The 20,045-nt window shown below is 35.7% G+C and overlaps 2 protein-coding genes across 4 annotated transcripts in view; both read left to right on the top strand.

The window, feature by feature from the left end:
- Positions 1-1,477: 1,477 nt before the first annotated feature.
- The window catches only part of LOC128986862 (G-protein coupled receptor moody), a 96,068-nt gene continuing 77,500 nt past the window's right edge, over positions 1,478-20,045 (top strand). For 2 of the 3 annotated variants that reach the window (XM_054407433.1, XM_054407435.1), the window contains exon 1: positions 1,479-1,690. The gene's annotated coding sequence lies outside the window, so the exon portion shown is untranslated. Of the gene's footprint in view, positions 1,691-20,045 lie in introns of all 3 variants that reach the window. The other variant, XM_054407434.1, reaches the window with a different exon arrangement.
- Positions 17,770-19,777, top strand: LOC128984855 (putative nuclease HARBI1). Its single transcript, XM_054404223.1, has 2 exons — positions 17,770-18,467; positions 19,537-19,777. Exons 1-2 carry the CDS (start codon positions 17,770-17,772, stop codon positions 19,775-19,777), a joined length of 939 nt encoding a protein of 312 aa, XP_054260198.1.

Raw genomic sequence — 20,045 nt, 5'->3', positions numbered from 1 at the left:
GTACAAACTAAAAGGTGACTGTGGCTTATTATATGACAAGTTCGTATAACACATTCAATATTTGGGAATGAAGAGACTAAAAGGAAGTGTAAACGGTCCTGATAATTGTACGACTTCCCTCTGCACTACCTACAGCTTAACACTTTTTGCTGCCCGCGAGAGAGCAACATTTTCCATTAACACCTTGCTGAAGGAAATGTAAAACTATCTTCTTCTAATTTGGTGCATTTAAAGAACTTACCATGTTGTACATGGAATACATCACGTTGGGATCAATAACGAGGTTTAAATCCGTATAAAATATTTGCACCACTATATTAACGAATATTTTGAGAACATTTATTTACAAACAAATCCTGAACTCTGGTAAAACATAAGCAAAACTTAACATTTTAACAATCCAGCAACAGCTGTTACACAATAAATATCAAAATAAAGTAAAGAAAAAAGGCAATTTATTCACAGCAAGTGAGTTAATTTCCTGATGAAATTAAACCTTCTAGATGATAATGCAAAAAGGCAAATCAGCTGATCAACAATGAAGTAAAACCCACGGAGATAACTAACTCATAATCTAGTATTGTCCCTAAATAGTGTTTCTCAGTCCTAGTACGTAATTTGGGTTGTTAAAAACACTCTGTATATATGACATTAGTAAAGGTGGGATTTCTCATTTACTCATTTTTTCGCACGGTACAGAAGTGTGAGATAATCTATTGAATTGCTAATCTCTGTTTTACGTTCAATTGCGACATCACAATGCATTACTTGCATTATCGTGTGACCTTGGAGAAGGTCAGACAGCTCATCTTCTACCTTGCAGTATTGAATGACGTGGTTTGCTACTCTCCGAATCCGCAATATACAACACTGATGTTGATGCTGTAGTATGTGTATCTTTGGTGTAAGATTTGTTTACTAATCTACTCATATTCTGCTACGTTGCTATAATTGTGAGACGATATAATTTACTAATCTATATGCTACGTCCAATTGCCACAATTGCATTTTATCTGTGTGAATGTATGAGTATGATGCTGGCTACATACTTGAATAAAATTTAAATCTACTCTCCTAACTGTAAAATTCTATCTTACTAAAGATTCCTATTTTAATTTCCCTTGAAAGCAAAAATATGCCCGCCAATTTAGCCAGCGTTGGTCAGGAAATTGTTTAACATAACGAACGTGACGTGACTCAGAAGATCATATAACTTTATTCATAAAATCAAACGGCCATATGATAATTAATCAGAATACTGATTAATCTAATCGTAAGTGTATTTACATAATTAAAACAAGTTTGTACAAATCACAAATTTAGAATAAAACATTTGCATTAGCAAGTATTATCTACTTCCTCCAAAGATTGCAATTTTCACTCCGGTCGTACGATCACTTTGTGCCACTGAGTCTACAAGCGCGCACGATCACGATGTGACCTGCTCCTCTAGGCAATCAGCTGTTAGTCTACCACATGGCATGTGTCCCCTCTGCCAGCTGGTCTACGTATTGTTGACTGGTGAGGCGTCTAGTCAGTAATGGGATTGTGAATGTGAACGTTCCGCTAGTGTTAGTGCCATTTTGGATAGCGTTCTGTGCCGATTTCCGTTAGTGCTTGAGTTTGATTTGGTCGAACTATGGGGCCGTGCTGTGTATAGTGTTTTTCCTTTGGATTTCCTATAACAAAAGTGAGTACGATAGTTTTATTTGGTTTCAAGAAAAAATTATGCATGAATTTTCATGCAATGAAAATAATAATTGGCTATTGTTAAACAAATGTTTGACTATGTAACTAAAATTTTTGAATGATTTTTATTAGTTTTGTCATTTTGTTTGTGGTATTTAGTCATAGCATTTTCTTAAAAAGGCTACCATTTCGCATCATGTTTCGTGGATAGTGGAAATACGCTAAGCTACTTTATATAAATGAATTTACCAACAACGTTACTAAATAAGTAACATTCGTAGCTATTTAACTACTGTACAATAACTACGTATCATTATTGCTATTGATTTTTTTCGATGCACTTCAATTTTCGTGCTGAGAGAAATCCTTGTATTTCATAGTTAAAAAATGCCCCACTTTATAACATTTTACTTTTACATTATTATTATTTTTATCGCCAAGTAAGTAGGTAACAGACATAGAAATTTTTTTATTCAAACATAAAATGTAAATTAATTAAGGTCTATTCTAATCCAAGTTTTAACATTGCTTGTGCACTCATTAGGAACTTAAATTACGTAATTTTTTATGGTTATGTTAAAATGAATAGCAATTTACGGATTTTGGAACAGATCCCGATTCAGAAGTCAACTGACGTTTGACATTTACTACGAAAAACTGTTTCCGTTTCTTGATAAGCGGACGACACGTTCCAACAGCTGATAACAAGTTGAAGATAGCCAGACTTACTGATAAGACGCCAAATATTGAATTAGGATCACTGTCCGGCCTATTAGATATCAATGGAGCCATTTATGGTGACCAAAAAGAGAGTTTTCTTCGGGATTTGTCAAAAATAAGTGGCAGTTTCTAAAATTCATTTTTCCCCCGATGGAATTTGGTAATTTAGATCAGCGCAGCATAAGCTAATATCTTTGACTATTGCCATAATAGACATTCCATAGCCATGGTAAATTTGTAGCCAGTTTTTTTTTTTTTTTTTTTTTTTATCAAACTCGTTGTTGATGTGAGCCACTGACAGATTGCGCTGATCTAAATTACCAAATTCCATCGGGGGAAAAATGAATTTTAGACACCGAGTTAGCGCATTCTGTAACTGAATCATACATCTAAGTTTGTTTAATAAAAAAAAAATTGTGACAGCATATAGATGAGATGTCTACCTCAGTATCCGATAGTCAATGCTAATTCGTCTAAATTTTGCATAAGGTTTTATGGAAGCGAGATTTTCAATTGAAATCCCACAGTATAATTGGATGAAGTTACGACAAATTATTTCGCAAAAGTGACTTAAGACTCCCTTATGCGCAAACAATAGCACGTAAAAAACGTCAGCTGCTCTTGTCTAAGAAGGGGTGGTTCTTTTTAAGCGTTAGAAGGGTACAACCCCTCTACCGTAAACACTATGTCTCGGTTCGATGCAATATTTCACTAGTTAAAATCCAAACAGTTTCGTGTTGACGTGGTTTGTGTGGTACAGAGTGACAGATGACATCTGCTACTCATGTTGATGGTAGAACAAACAACGAGTGTGGAAATGAGAGCAAAAGAAACAAATTAGATGTTTTGTGAGCCGAGTTCTCCATGGAATGCCAAGTGAAACTGAAGTTACGTCAGCGAATTAATTGGACACGCTCAGCAGATAAAAAACGCAATTAGCTTGATTAATCCTGTTCGGTTTTCATGATTTGTAAACAATATCAGTATTGACGACCTGTCTTTCAGTACAGGAAAAAATGAAACAGGAAATGTTTTGAATTGGAATGAAACAGGAAATTGTTGTAGCATTTAGTTAAATTTATACGAGTAGTAAACGTATATAGTTTTTTTTAACTATAAATAACAGAGAATTGCGCTGTTTTTGCTTAACATTTTTCAAAAGTACCTACGTCAAGTTATTTATGATTATTATACTGTATTTAAACTTAACTTAATGGCGACCCTAAACTATTCGACTGGTACAGTCGTTTACTCTTTTATTGGAAAATTAATTGTTGTAATAGACTTCTAGACCGTAAATAAGATAGGCTATATGCCTAAGTACCGTATTTAGGTATAATTCTGAAATTTATAGCAATATAAAAAAATAGTTATTTAATTGTATTGTAATTTTAGTTACTTATTGGTTCTTTGTGCTAAAAACAATTAATATTGGGTGAATATTTTTCCTACCGTTACCCGAGTGTTTACGAAAGATCGTTTTTGGGTTTTAAATTTAAAAGCATATTTCACATTCCTCCAAATTTTATGAGTTTATTTTGAGGGTAAAGTATCTTCACGTAAGAATCATTGCAAAAGAACGTGAAAAACCCCCAAGGCAATGTGTAAACTTTCCAAGAGTTCGAATAATCGACACCCTTTCAACTATCTTTGGTAAACCCAGTGCTTCCCAACTTGAAAAGTGACATTCTAAAATTCTAGCTCACTAACAATATGAAATTCCTCCCAAGTAATAGAAGTTACACCTATGTGTGGATTATACACGTCTATTGGGTAAAAATCTTCAATATGTGATATTGACTTAACATTTGGCTTTATTTTTGGACTTGGACCAAAATGCAAATCTCAATTGGACGAAAATGTTATATTTTTGATGTTCGGAAGGAGTTAATCGATTCAATAGCATGTTTTATTGGTTTAGGCTGTGAGTAGTTTTCGTTGATTCATATAAAATAAAATATGCTCAAAAGTTTCAGCCATCTCGAACCTTATATTATACAATATATGAATCATAGTCGTACTCGACGATACCAAATTTACAAAATAATATTGGGCTCGAGATATCATCAAAGTAGAATATTTTAATCTGATATCCAACACTATTTTCTTTATTGTTACGTTATCTCCACATTCTATGGTTATATTGATGTCCGCATTCTGTAAATTTATTTGCCTCCGCGATTTCAGTGACTTTGAGACAAGTGTTGTTATCAGTTTGAATTGTGCCCTGAAGCATCTGACCTTGCGAACTGAGCCGATCTGTGCTCTGTAACCCTGCATTCCAATAGACAAGATCTTCTTTCGCGTCATTCAATCTGTCTACTCGCTTGTCGAATGCCAGTTTTCTGGGTCACTATTCACTTCCATTGTACATAAAAGCCTTGAATTATTATTCGCTGTTACAGATTGCATTTTCAATAATGCTTTCTTTTTTGATTGGAAATGAAAGTTTGTTTTGGCTATTAGTAAAATTATGTGTTTTTTTTAGTGTCCTCATCTAGCAACAATTATCTTGCTTAAAATGTACAATATTTGTTTTTATTTTTTAAGTATTCATTCATTTAAGTATTTAATTCATGGTAAGTATTCAAAACCTTGAAGTCACTGTACACTAGTGGCAAACATGACCATGAAAATGTTTATATTTTGACGTGGATGCCACTTAGGAGCGTATTTTAACTCCAATATTAGTAGCCTAAAGGACATGTTTTGAATGGGGTTGGTTGGTTACTGACTGAGATCAGCTGTTTCATCATCCGGGATGACCAGGAACAACTGGGTCTAGTTTCGAACTATAGAAAAGCTATTGGCTTTTCTCATGGTCTGCCGGAAACTTTTCTTTTACCTCTGAGCTTCCCAGCCACATTAAAACAAGTATGGACCTGGCTAGAACAAAGCCCCACTAGAAAAACAGAACCAGCTGATTTTACTAAGTTTCAGAGCTACCATTGAATCAATTCACTACTCATATTCGTAGTTGGGGTACTGGTGTGTCGGTGTCGACTAAATGACCACATAATACCTAATAAGATACATAAAACCTAATGATACCTAATAACCAATTATAGCTACCCAAACCCAAGCACAATACACGCGCTAACCAGACCTACCACGTAGCATTTCCGGTGACTTTTGATGATAAACAGGTTATCAACTGAGTTGTGTTTCGCCAGAAATGCACGAGCTAGTGACTCACTGCCTCACCGCAAGGTATGAGTCACACGGAGTCATCGCTGCAGGTGAGTCAGCAGGGTTGCTGCACTGTGGGTGATAGGAAGAATGTGGGTCAACCGGTGAAATTGTCGAAACACCCCGTTTAGCACGATCGCTTTGTAACAGTGGGGTGGTCTATAGTCTGTATGTTGTAACCTGTCTTCGGAAGTGTACCTGAGACTGACCCGGGGACTCTAGAACATTGGCCAGTCTCGAGAACTCGATATATAGCTCTTCGTTGCTGCTAACAGCAGGTTCAATTTTAGAAATATATTTACAAAAAATAACATAACCTTGATCATTGGTGGAGGTTAATTTAAACCCAAAAAATTGTTTCAATGCATCGAAGATAATATTCATATACTGGGGTACCTTCTATTTTGTCAGTATCTTACTATCTCACAATCAAATGAGTTTTTCTGTTATTCACATAACTGATCGGACAATTGTTTTACTGTTCAGCCAAAGTTTATTATTAAACACGTTTTAAGCGCAATCAACGATCTTCTTGTAGTCACGGTGTTTAAGCTTATGGGCAAAGTTATTCAGCTACACAAAATATCATAACATAGAAATTAGTAATGCATTTACTTTTTTCACTTGATCAACAAGTTTCACAATACGGTAAAGAGAGTCGCTTTCGTTTAACATAGGACAGGTAGAGCGGTGAAAAGAGTTTAACTTGCGAAATAGGTCTGTTTATTGTGTAGAGGAAATGAGTTTTCAGCAGCATTGAACTCAAAGCCTGTTCCGTGTAGCTTGTTGGCTGTGCAAATAGGCCTATCGTGTTGGTATAGTTGGTTTCGCAGATAATATTGTCATTGGAACAAAGAATTGAAGTTCTAGTCTATCTTTGTTTGAACAGAAAGATTTGGAAGCGTAAAATTCTGGTGATTTCATACACAACCATGCTGTTTTCATTTGCAAGTAATCCGGTTAGTTGTTTTCTAAAGAGTTCATACGTGAAGTGGTCGAGTTTTCACACAATAGATGGTGAAAAATCAGGACAAATAGAAAAAAAAATATTGTGTGTGTTTTAAAATATAATAGAACCGTGTTTACGTAAACAAGTACTATAAGTTAAAATCTACAGTGTTCACTTGTTGGTATTGAAGTGTATGGTAGGCTTAATGACAAAAAGCAAACTGTTTTACAGGCACAGTCATGTACAGAGGTATGTGAAATAATTATCACCAACCAACGAAAACTGTGTACATAATAACATTACATATTTGTTAACTGTTTCATACCTCAAAAATGTCAAGTAATAACTATTTTTTGACAACATTTAGAAATCTATACAAAACGCATATCCACCGATGAAAAATACTACTAAGTGTATAAGTTAAAATAATAATTCTACATCCAAATTAGACACAAAACCCAAAACACTCTGATTTTGTCCTAGGACACTAGGCTCTCATCCAGGATCGTTATTCACATTAATTCAGGATGAACCTATCAATTGTGGCAATATCACTTAGATACAAACCATTTGTGATTTGGCGGGATTTGAACCCGGGACTTCAGGGACCGAGATCCCGTGCTTTACCCCCATACCTTGTTCCCATTGCTCCCTAGCTCGCATCCCTAATGAAATTTCCGAAACGTTTATTTTTAGATATTTATTTTAAAACCAAAAATAAATCTGTTTCCAACGAATCTGAGCCTGAATGTTTTCCAATTACTATCTGAGCTGAAGTGGGATGTGCTTATTAAGCGGGACTTTAGATCAAAGATGGAGTGTTTATAAGTGGTTGCTTCGTCTGAGTGGGAGTTTGGTAGCAATTACTGTGTCGTTAGAAATACAAACAGCTATAATGACGTTGTTTTCATAACATTTTCTCTGGGAGAAATAACTCGAGATGAGAAATTAATGTGTTAAAACTTAGCTTAGTTGTGAACTGGTTTACAGTATTGATTTTTCTTTTTTTTAGAAGTAGACTTCTACTGAAATTTAGCGTTATAACGGAATCTCAGGACAGGATTAGTTTTTTGGGTAGTTTTGGCTAGTCTTAGTGATTTTAACTAAATTTTTAACGTTGAAAAGAGATTTTAATTTAACGACGGAGAAAAAAAATCTCTAAAAACTTAGACATTAACTTAAAACCGAATAGTTATAGTCAGTGTGTCAGTTCAGTCTTCTGGTTCGATTTAGAATAAGATTGATTCTGAAAATAGTTTTCATTTATCTTTGAGCTATTATCTCGCTGAGCTTTCTAACTATAGTATGAATGATGGAACCTGTCTTGTGACCGGAGTCTACTGGGGACTGGCCAACGGTTACAAACAAATCGAGCCAGGTTCCATTTTATAGACTATAGGGATTGGTATAATACAAAAGGGCTAAAATAATAGCTCATGTTCTGATGCACCAAAAGTGTTGAAAACAAAATATACCATTAGGTAAGATTTGCAAAAGGTAGATACATGGTGTACTTAAAATTACATCGATTATGTCATTTTCTGAGGGGTCTGCAGATGTACTGTATTTGTAAATATCAAAATATCATCACAACGCAATCGATTATAATTGGTCTTCTATCGTGGCAGGCGAAAGGCTGGGGATTGAGCTGGTCTAGTGGTAGAGCACGAGACTTCAATCCTCAAGGTACCGGGTTCAAATCCTGCCAATAACTAATGTGTTTTATCGAAGTGATAATATCGCTACCAGGCTTACCGTGAAGTGCTGTGAGGTGCTGTGTAGGTCTAAAACAGTTCCGGGCTAGACCCTAGCGTACCAGGGTGTAAAGGTGAGACGTAGAACATATACAAAAAATTATAGGTAGTCTTTGTTCCCCACATTGATTATTAATATTAGGATTGGTAAAATTGTTTTGTGTTAATATAAATAATATTGTAACCTTAAATAAAAAAACCCCATTGTCATCATTGTGGTAAACTATTCTAAAAAGCGTAAATATAACTTAAACTGTGAACTGGGTAGAGAAAAGTTGTATAACTGATGACTGGAACCTCACTAAAGGGTCGGTGGCATTGTTGTATAACTCTGAATGTAAAGTTACTTTAAATGACTCCTCAGGGACCAACAAGCTGCTCGATTTCGCAGTGATAAATAACTTCACACTGAGCCTATGTTAAAGTTGGCGTTAGAGTTTAGAAGTCGACTCTGTGCAACGATTTGTTCTCGATTTTTATCTAATTCTAAACTTTAAATCCTGGAGATAGCTTTTGAAAGTTTGAAGTACTGCTTTTACTTGGGTTTTTACCTTTTGACTTTTTACAACGTGTATTTTGCAACCAAATATAATTACAGGCGAAAAATAACTTTGTAGGATTAGCAATCCTGTTATTTCAAGAAGTAATGGTTAAAAAAAATTTAAGGATCAAGTAGTGAAAATAAGTATATTCAAGGGGTTATAAGGTTTATTCTATAGGGTTATTTTGATGGATTTAGTATTAGTTTTATTGCCATTAGTCACAAGTTTCTTGTACTATTGTGGGCTAGTGCGTTTGGTCTATTTAAACGTGATATTCCTGCTAAGATGCACAAGTTCAAATCCCGTCGATCACCAAAAAGGTTTTATGTGATGATGTCATTTCCTGGTGATTTTAGTCCAATCCTTAGCTATAGTCTGTATGATGGAACCTGGCTCATGACCCTTCGTCTACCTGGGACTATTCCGGGCCCTTAACCACGGGCCAGTGAAAAGGTAGACTAAGGATCAGGAGCCAGGAGACAGGTTCATACATACAAACTTAAAGTCTACGTGTCAAGTAATGTGACAAGTAATTAAATACATACTTTTGGCTAATGTTTCTATGTATTGGCCAACCATCTACTCCAAAAACCAAATGTTTCTGTAATGAACTCTTGTACCTCAGGGTTTTTAATATGCCTTAAAGACTTGTTTCGGAATTTAAAAGAATAATCAAGATTGTAGTGCAAGAGAAGTTTAAAGTTTGAAATAATAATCAACGTTTTAGAGGATGGTAAAGTTTATCACCATATACAATGAAATTATTCGACAATAACGATTTTCTCATATAAAAAAATAGTACAATATTATTTTCATTCCCATTGATATTCCCAGATATTCCCGTGCCTTTATTTCAGTTGTATAAAAGCGCCCGTCATAGTGGCACTTTCAATAAAATCTGTGTACAATCGGACATCACCGATTAGTATAGTGTATCGGCTGTTATAAATTACAAGTTTAATGTAACAAAACGTAAAATGTGAATACCAGAGTAATTGAAACATTTCAAAAATAAAAAATGTTTGAACAACTTGATCCCAGTGGACTAGTAAATCACCCAGCTATCAGGAACATCAGGATAGTCAGAAAGTTCTGCTCTCCTGAAAAGATTTATCGTTAGTTTTAGAGCTTTTCCAATGTTCAGAGCTTCATTAAGTTTTATTAACATTTTAAAAGTTTTCATTTTACAACCAGAACAGCTGACGAGCTCAAAATTACGTCTTGGACGAGCTATTACATTGTCTTTACTGTTGAAACACTCTGTTGAAATATTAAGAAGGCGGAAGTTTAAATATTTAGTTGATCTTTTAAATGGACAGAAAAGAAAATGTTTCGCGATGCTTATATACCATAAGGTTACATAATTCGAAATATAAGTACCCCTATCCCAGAAAACCTGCAGACTAAGCGAATTTTCATTTGCTTGATTGGATTTTCACTTAAATATCTCCTTAAACATGTCAGATTTATTCTTTTATTATTTAATTAAATAGCACAAGGTTTGACGAGTACTTAGGTTTGCTGCCACGGGGGAGAGGAGAGGTTTTTTTATATTAGTATAGGATGGAATAACAAGATTAGCCAAATTTTAACAAAATATGAACAAGCAAATTATTAGTTTGTTTAAATTTTCTCCGTAAGAACATAAGAGTTGAGTATTTTGGAATTTTCTCCGTAAGAACATAAGAGTTGAGTATTTTGGAATTTCTCTATAAACTTTAATAGTACCTACAAGAATACAAACAAAAGCTTTACACGATGGCTATATTAAATTTGGGAATTTTTATTTTTAAGGTAAGATTTGATATACCAATGTTTGATAAATTTTTTAATCATATAACACTTTTTCTTATGACCCGATCTTGCTGATTCGCGAACTCATTCAAGGTCATGCTGCCCCTAATGGGCATACAAAATGTCACCCAAATCGGGTCGAAATTACACGAGTAATATTTTTCCAGTAAATATATCTAACATTTTGAACTATTGGTGTTTTTGGCGTCTGGGGATATAAAAAAAAATTGTTCCAGTTCTAGGTAGTATCGTACAATTTACAATAATAGCTACTTGCCACAAAAATTATAAATATTCTTCCCAAACCGAACAAAAATCGGAATTGCACCCTTCAGTTAATTACAAAAAAATTAACCTAAATAATAATAACCCAAATAACCTATGGGTAAGAATTAATTCCATAACGACAACCACTACTTTCACCGCAAGGGAAACTACCACAGACTCTATATTCTTTCAGAAACCCCCTCCATTCTTAAACCCTCACCAATAATACCTTATCATGACCAAGTCGGTATATGTAACCTAGTAACGATACAGTGGCCTGTTTCCTTGGAATACAACATGCACGAATGACCACAAAAGAAAACAAACACTGTTTTAATTTCTTTTTGACATTCGATATTCCACTCGTATCGTCCGGTCATGTTGATATTTGATCTTGTGGCGATCCACAGACGACGTAACCGCGAGAGATACATTCCGTCCACGTCATCTGGAGAAAACCAACGTTGACGCATGCGTGTTGAAAACTGAATAATCCATGAGGAATAGGTGCAATAGGAATCCATCACGACATCTAGGTGGTGCCAAGTCGAACTGTTATCATTGTATTTCTCACGTAGAAATAATGTTAGACTTTAGCATTGATTATGTGCTTTTAGGAGTAAATGTTTTATTACAGTAATATGTGGAAAACTTTTGTAACCCTTTTGGTTTCAGGGTTATTAGTTGTAAGGATGTTTTGATCTTAAGATTTTTTTAAATATAGAGTTCATTGTCCCACTATCATCACTGAAGTTGATTATTAGGCTGATCCAGTCTGATTTTATTTGAGCCCACTCTCATTATTGTGACACCTACGCTTCTGATGATGTTTTCGTCCCACTAATCTTATTAGAAACATGACGTTAATTGATTCCTTTAAATCGATAAGGAAACGATGAATAGACCAAGCGATTACTTTAAAATCAATCAAATTCTCAATAATGGTAAATTTTAAAGGGCGGTATGGTTTTCGACCTAGATAAGAACGTAATATTATTTGTCAATTCTATTAGTAAGAGTTGGTCATCCTCAGTAGAATTGAGTATTTTTGACATCATGTGTACAAAGATGTGTTGTCTTTGTAGAAACATTTGCAATATTCTGACAAGTGTATTTTACACGACTTTTCCTCGTTTTTTTACACAAAGCTAAAAAAATGTTTTCCCAATTTTAATGTTCTACCTTTTTGAATATTACTACGTAAATGCAGATTGTATTTTGGGTGGTAAAAAACTACTTTTTAAAGTAGTAAATATGATAATAGCTTTACAAGATAACAAAACAAACTAATGTCTTTTGCAAACATTCTACGCAGAAGTCTTAGTAAATCAATAAAAGTTAGATTGCAAAATAAAATACACTCTGCGCGTAAAAAACAGCATTACATGTAAAAGCGAATGTGTGTGTATGTTACTGCACTGCTAATGAACTGAAGAATTATGGCCACTCAAAATGATGGACATGCTCTTCATATTTGATTAACCTAGCTTGAGTCAACAACAAATGTAAAACATTTCCATGGAATAACTCGTACTATCCCAACCTACCTGACCTAAGTTAATTCACTTTATAATGCAGCTACATGGCACCATTAGCGTAGTGTGCTGTAAATATTCTTCTTGCAACAAAGTTAGAAGATAAACATAATGTGCTCACCTGGGTTTTACAAACTTCATCATTTTAATGGTGTATTTTAGAACTATACTAAAACGACTGAAGGTCACGGAGAACTCACAGTATTGTAGTTGTCACACTTTAAGATTGTCGTTGTTTCATTACCCAAGCAACTATTAGGTCTACTATAAAATAATTAAATGTATAATGAGGAGTAATCAGGTCAATTGATATAGCTCGGAACTTCGATCTTAGAGGTTCCAGGTCCAAACCAAATGGGTGAATATGTATTATTATTATTTAAATACTTGATTATGATTATATTGTACTGAAAATAAATCGTCCTGAAAAAGACAAAAAAAACTACTTTGTTCTTTAAGAAAATTCAAACCGATAGACCGGCAAATGTTGCTTTATTCTTTTAGTTGATGTTTTCCCAAAGAATACTTTAGATAGTTTAGATGACATAAAAAAATCACTAACCATAGCAGTGTTCTAGCTATTTGAGATTTAATAGAAAACATACTGTATACCGTAATCTCTTCTTAGTGGCGACAGACTCCCATCTATATCCCCAAGTTTTCAAGTCAATTATTTAGATTGTTGCTAGTTATCAAATGTACTTGAGATAATTTCCATGCAAACGATTTCCTCGTGTTATCTTTGTTGTTTCTATTAGTTTGTTAAGCACTTGTTGTGTTTCCTTTTTTCGTTTATTTGTTTATCCGTTAAACAAATGTTGCCTTTAGAATACATAACGATTAAGTAAACTAAAAAAAATATCAGACTTTTTAAGCTACCTGTTTGACACAAGTTGTACAGTACTTGTTCTTCAGTTCTAACTCGTCCTTGAAGTAGACCCTTGGAAAAAGGTGGTTTAAAAAATGTTGCATCCTACTTAATATAGACCAAAAAATAAATCTCCACTTTTTGAGGATTTTTATGCTTATTTGTTAACCCAAATTCCATTTGCCATTTCCGAGTACAAATTTCCTTTGCACCTACAGTATATCCTATTTAGACATATCCATGTGTTTGTACCGCATCACATAATGCTGGGCTCAAGGCTCAAACTGAGGACCGGTTTCCACATTACATCAGGCTATGGCATTATCTTAATCCCCTAGGTTACTGGTGGGGGTTGAATCTTGATTTCTCGAGGGTCAAAAACCCACTATACTAGCGCCTTACTACTACCCACTGTACTACCCTGCTCCCAACACATAGGTAAATAATTAGTGTATAGGCAATGTTTCGGGGTAGCTCCTCACGCGCCCCTATAACCCTGAAGATGACCAAAAGTCCCCAAGGAACGTGTCTACATAGACCCCATAGTTACTCGCACTCACACCAAAGGTTCCCTATATAATCCCATAGTTCCTCGCACTCACACCAAAAATTCCCTATAGAACCCCATTGTCCCTAGCACCCACACCAAAGGTTCCCTTTAGAACCCCATAGTTCCTCACACACACCAAGAGTTCCACATAAACTCCCATAGTTTCTCTCACCCCCACCAAAAGCTCCCCATAGAACCCCAGAGTTCTCTCTCACCCCCACCAAAAGCTCCCCATAGAACCCCATAGTTCTTCACAGAAACCAAGAGTTCCACATAGAATCCCATAGTCCCTCACACACACCAAGAGTTCCACATAGAATCCCATAGTTACTCGCACTCACACCAAAAATTCCCTATAGAACCCCATTGTCCCACGCACCCACACCAAAGGTTCCCTTTAGAACCCCATAGTTCCTCACACACACCAAGAGTTCCACATAAACTCCCATAGTTCCTCTCACCCCCACCAAAAGCTCCCCATAGAACCCCATAGTTCCTCACCCACACCACGGTGGCCCCATAGAACCCCATACCGTAGTACCTCACGCCCACAACGAAAGCTCCCCATAGAACCCCATAGTTCCTCGCACTCACACCAAAGGTTCCCCATAGAACCCCATAGTCTCTCGCACCCACACCAAAAGCTCCCCATAGAACCCCATAGTTCCTCACCCACATCACGGTGGCCCCATAGAACCCCATACCGTAGTCCCTCACACTCACAACGAAAGCTCCCCATAGAACCCCATAGTTCCTCACACACACCAAGAGTGCCACATAGAATCCCATAGTTCCTCACACACACCAAGAGTTCCACATAGAATCCCATAGTTCCTCGCACTCACACCAAAGGTCCCCCATAGAACCCCATAGTCTCTCGCACCCACACCAAAAGATCCCCATAGAACCCCATAGTTCCTCACCCACACCATGGTGGCCCCAGTTCCCCGTGGAGGGTGAGGACGGGAAGGAAGTTGCCAAACGAAGGTCGGGAGTCAATTGGTCGTTTAGGTTCCCTCCATTCCGCCAACGGTCGCACGGTCCCGCGCTTGTACTGGTAAATAAATAGTTGGCAGTACAGTACATTATAAAAACAGCAGTCCCAGTTGTCCTACAAACATGTTTGACACTCGCTGTAAATATTGTAGGTGTTCCTAATGATAAGTTCAATCAGTGTGAAATAAAGATTTTTCAAGTGCCCCCACGTACCCTATTTACATATTACTTTAGAGGTTTAGAAGGTCGCGGCACTACCACATACATACAACCATTATACAACTCACTTGTTTGGCGGGATTTGAACCCGGGACCTCGGGGACAGATGCCCCGCTAGGCTCTATTTCACCTTCACCGTGCAGTACGGATCACCAGTAAAGCATTTATTGCAGATACTGCATTAAGTTTTGACGCTCAATCATGACTGAACGAAGTCCCAGATTATTTCAATGTTGATTCAAAAGTTTACAAAAATAAAGAATTACAAATTAGTTTATCTACGCTTAACCAGTATGTTTAGAATACGTTGTGATACATTTTATCCTGAATTCTGATTTACATTCTCGCACGCAATGGGAAGTACGGCATTGACATCTAGATCGCTCTATGCTAATAAGTATAGAAAAGAATGATATATGCCCACAATGGTGGAGACAGAAATGACCTTCGATTCCGTAAACAGTCGCAGACCGTGAAACGATCAGAGATATTCCAAAATAGGATTACCTCGTGGAATGACGTCACAGTGTTTTGCATTCAATAGTAAGCGTTGATTTAATAAGTAGGCTTATTGTGATAGGAATGCCTTTTAGAAGATTATTGCGTACTATATGATTAAATGATTCTAAAATAAATTAAAAAATACCAGTCATTGGAAATACAGTACATTTTTGTGTAACAAATAAATGTTTGGGTATGAATTCATATTTGTTTATGTAACATACTTTATACTTTTAAATACTTTAATACTTTTCATTGAAATGGCGACCATACAAAGTAGGTATTTTAACCCAAGTATGAATTGAGATGAGAGGTGCGATCTTGTAGTCTTCTTAGTGACAAAGGCTGACATATTCCTTAGCCACAGCTGTTAATTAATAGCAATTAATAGTTAATTAATAGTTAACTAATGGCAACTAAGGGACCTACAGTTTATAGTGGAATCCGAACCACATTTTCCCCTTGGTATATACGAATTGGTCTAATTATTAGGATAGTACTGCGGATATTCGTAGTACTCGGTAGTGCGGACGTTAATCCACGCCAGGGAGTATCGTATCCCCAGTACATACCTATAAATATCCACAATTCGTGACCTCCTTGTACTCGTCGATGGATTACAGGTCGTCACCACCGTCCCAGTCATTAATTAATTAACAAATAGCAGTAATTGCAAATACAGTACATTTTATTTGTAAAAAAAAATCAAATATATTTGTGTATGAGTTCATATTTTTTTATGTAACATGAATAGGCCTATGGAAAAAAACAAGAACAATTAAATTGTGTTGTCACTCGTTAAGTAGGTAGGTTTAGTCAGAAAAAATATTCAGTAATACAACAGTTTTATCAGCATTGTTTATTGTTAAGTGTTGTTTGTCATTAGCTAAATATTTTACGTTAGTTAATATATTTCTAAAAATACCCACTCATTAACTGCTAAAACATAATTTTTGCAACAAAAAATTATGTAGATGGATTTAAAATACTGAAACGTCGTCAGCAACCATTTTTTACCAGTAGATTGCGTAAAATTACCACAAGAAGTCTTTAAACAAGTTTCTTGCTTATCCTAAGTTTCTTGCTTGTTTAAGTAACCTTTAGTAATCTTTGGTATAATTTCTTACTAAACTGTGCTTCAAACGTAACTAATTTGCAATATGATGTTCTCCTGTCTACCCCAACCAATTTTTACACAATTTATTCGCATTTTTATAATTTTATCGTACGATAGTTATTAAGCTTCTGACCTTACAACTCGAATACCTTTAAAAAAAGGTGGCCATGCACAAAAGTAGTGGACAATAGAGGAGATTTCGGGGGTAGAAGACCATCAATATTCTGGGTCTGTGACAGGACTATAAGGGGCGGTTTGGGAGCTCGGTATTAGCGCTAGTCCGCGACTAAATCCGGATATTTCCGGTATTTTAGGCTGCCGCCTCGAAAACGGGTTTGTGAGCTCGGGATCAGTAAGGCGCGCGCCTAACTTGTGCAGGGATAATCTCGCGCCTAAATATTGTTGGTTTGGGAGTCAAGTAGACTTAGACGCCAGCCTAAGAGATAGTCTCGGTGGGTTTGGGAGACCAATTTCGGGACTAAGAGGTATGTTTTCGTCATAAAAATCAGTGAGTTTAGTCCCCAACTTTAGTCCTGCCAGAGGGCAGGTCTAAGTCGACATCATGCCGGTATTAGCTCATTAGCAAGTTTATTGTTTACATATTAACTAAAAGAATGTTATATTGGAATTCGTTATTAAATTCCGAACATTTTCATTACCCTCAAAGTATATTTGAAAAAAAAAAATTTTTTTAGGTTTCTTAAGTTAAAAATAAAACAAAGATCGCTTTTAACCAACAATTATTTTGTTTTTGTATTTATTGTTAGATGCAATATAAATATAGGCAATAACGGGAGTTGTTTTAACCGAGAGTTTGATAATAAGCACCCAAACCTTTATTATAAATAATCTATTTGTTATAATAAATATTCACTACGAAAAAGTGAGCATATACGTATTCCCCTGCACTCCCTCTCCTCCGATTATGAAAGAGTGGAGAAATAAAACGAACAATAAAAATAGATCATAAAAACTGCTCAGAATCACTGCTCACTGCTCAGTCTTTATCGATCGTTTCAGTGTTCAAGTACATTATTGTGACTGTGCTCGTGTAGTGTCATTGACCGCGCGCTAGTGATATGGAGTACCTCGATAATTTGGACTATGTCAGGATACATCCACCTCGCATACCTGGTAGATATCGTAATTTTAATCCATTGAATGATCTGTCAGAAGAAGAGTTTAGAGACCGATTTAGATTGTCAAAGGATGCAGTGAATGAATTAATTGAATTATTAACTCCGAGGCTAAGAGCTCCTGACCCGAGAGGCCCTCATGGGATTCCTATCTGGAAGAAAGTATTGATAGCCTTACGTTTTTTTGCTGTAGGTAGCTTCCACAGAGAAACGGGTGATTTATTAGATTGCGGCGAATCTACTGCTTGTCAAATAGTTCACAAAGTGGCGCTGGCTATTTGCTTGGAATTAAAGAGAGAATATATTAAATTCCCCTCGGGGGATTACGCAACCGAAACTAAAAATAGTTTTTACAACAAGTACGGTTTTCCAGGAGTTTTAAGTTGCATTGATGGAACTCACATTCCTATTGTCTGCCCTGCCACTCCGGACAAGGAGGAGTATAGGAACAGAAAAGGCTTCTTTTCCATCAATGTATTAGCCGCTGCTGGTGCCGAACTAGAATTTACGTTCATAGTTGCACGATGGAAGGGAAGTACACACGACTCGAGAGTATTTAAAAACTCATCCCTTTACGCTAATTTTGAGGAAAGAGACATGGGTGGCCTGCTGATTGGAGATAGCGGATATGAATGTAATAGGCAAGTATTATACTTTAGTTTATAATTTAATTAGTAGGTGAAACAATATTACATATTAATGCAACCCTGACATGAAGTAATGAGGTACCTAGCTATTAATTTTATCAATTGTAATAACAGTGTTAAACCTATTGTTATTTTTTTAGTATTTAATGGAGTGTAATTAACAATTTATTGTATATTGTACTGGTTTTGCGTACAACATTTTGTAATACCATTTTGAGTGTAGCCGTTTTGGTCTTCCATACGAAGTAGCCTACAAATGAACTTTCTAACATAGTAACATTTCCAACCGATCATGATAAAATAGCCTAATATTTATTTATACACACACACACACACACACACACACATATATATATATATACAAATGTATAAATAATATAGCCACTGCTGAATGTATTGAATCGATTTCAGGTTCTTGATGACACCTTTGTTGAATCCTGTTACTCCTGCCCAGGGACGTTATCAAAGAGCATTAGTTCGGACAAGATCGAGTGTCGAAAGAATGTTTGGTCTATTTAAAAACCGATTCAGGTGTGTGATAGTGTTAAAATAGGAAAATATTATATTAAGGGTGTCATGTCTAAAATTGTATAGTAAATTAGTTTTATAAATTAGTGTAATCTATTTACAATCAAATTTTATGTAAATGGTTTAGGCCTCTTATTAGTTTTCACAACGTTTATATTACTTTGCTTCCTTGTTTGTTAGGTACAAATTTTGCAATAGATTTTACACTAACTTCCCGAGCTAGAAATTTGAAACTCGCAAATGGATAACAATGCAATATCATTATAATTTTCATATTTCCCTTGGGTCTACGCCCCGTGGGTTTCCAAATTTTCCATGTTTACATTTTGGAAGCATGTAAATAGTCAAATACATCAATTGAAGTCAGCTGTAAATACCTTAATTTAAAATTGTTAAAAGTTAAAAATAAAAAAGGTACAAAGCAAAAACGTACAATATATAACTAATAAGCTACTAATTAGCCAACATTGATGATATACCATGATTTAATGGTTTTCATTAACTGCAATATTAATTTTATCTGTATATCTTCCAGGTGTCTTCACAATGACAATACTTTACGCTTCAGTCCTCGCAGATGTTGCATCATCATCGTTGCATGTGCTGTGCTCCACAACTTCGGGATAAGAAGGGCATTATGGCAAGATGTTGTGGACCCACTAGATGACGTTGAAGCCATTGCTGATGATCCTGTGGATGAGAACGACCTCCCTGCTTATGACCTTCCAGAAGGAATTTTGTCTCGAAACGACATTATCCGTCGTCACTTTTCCTAGAGAGTGTGCTAGAGACCTCAGTAGGAATAACGCAAAAAGTTTTGTTACACCTTTTTATTACGTTCAATTAAACGGGGCTCGTGTGACTAATAAAATTACACTGTTTTGAAAAAAATAATGTTTTATTGTTATTGACGGCTGTACAGTTAGGAAATACAAATATGTTCACACGTAAACTGCATACATTTGATTTTGTACTTTATTCTGAACTAAACTGTATTACGATATTTTATTTATTATTGTTTGTTATAACCAAATAACATATAAC

Source organism: Macrosteles quadrilineatus, unplaced genomic scaffold (assembly GCF_028750875.1).
Source record: "Macrosteles quadrilineatus isolate MER2022 unplaced genomic scaffold, UCM_ALF_1.0 Scaffold_2__2_contigs__length_208266976, whole genome shotgun sequence".
NCBI classification, from domain to species: Eukaryota; Metazoa; Arthropoda; class Insecta; order Hemiptera; family Cicadellidae; genus Macrosteles; species Macrosteles quadrilineatus.
Note: the sequence above shows the minus strand (reverse complement) of the source record. Positions and strands in the feature narration are given on the sequence as shown.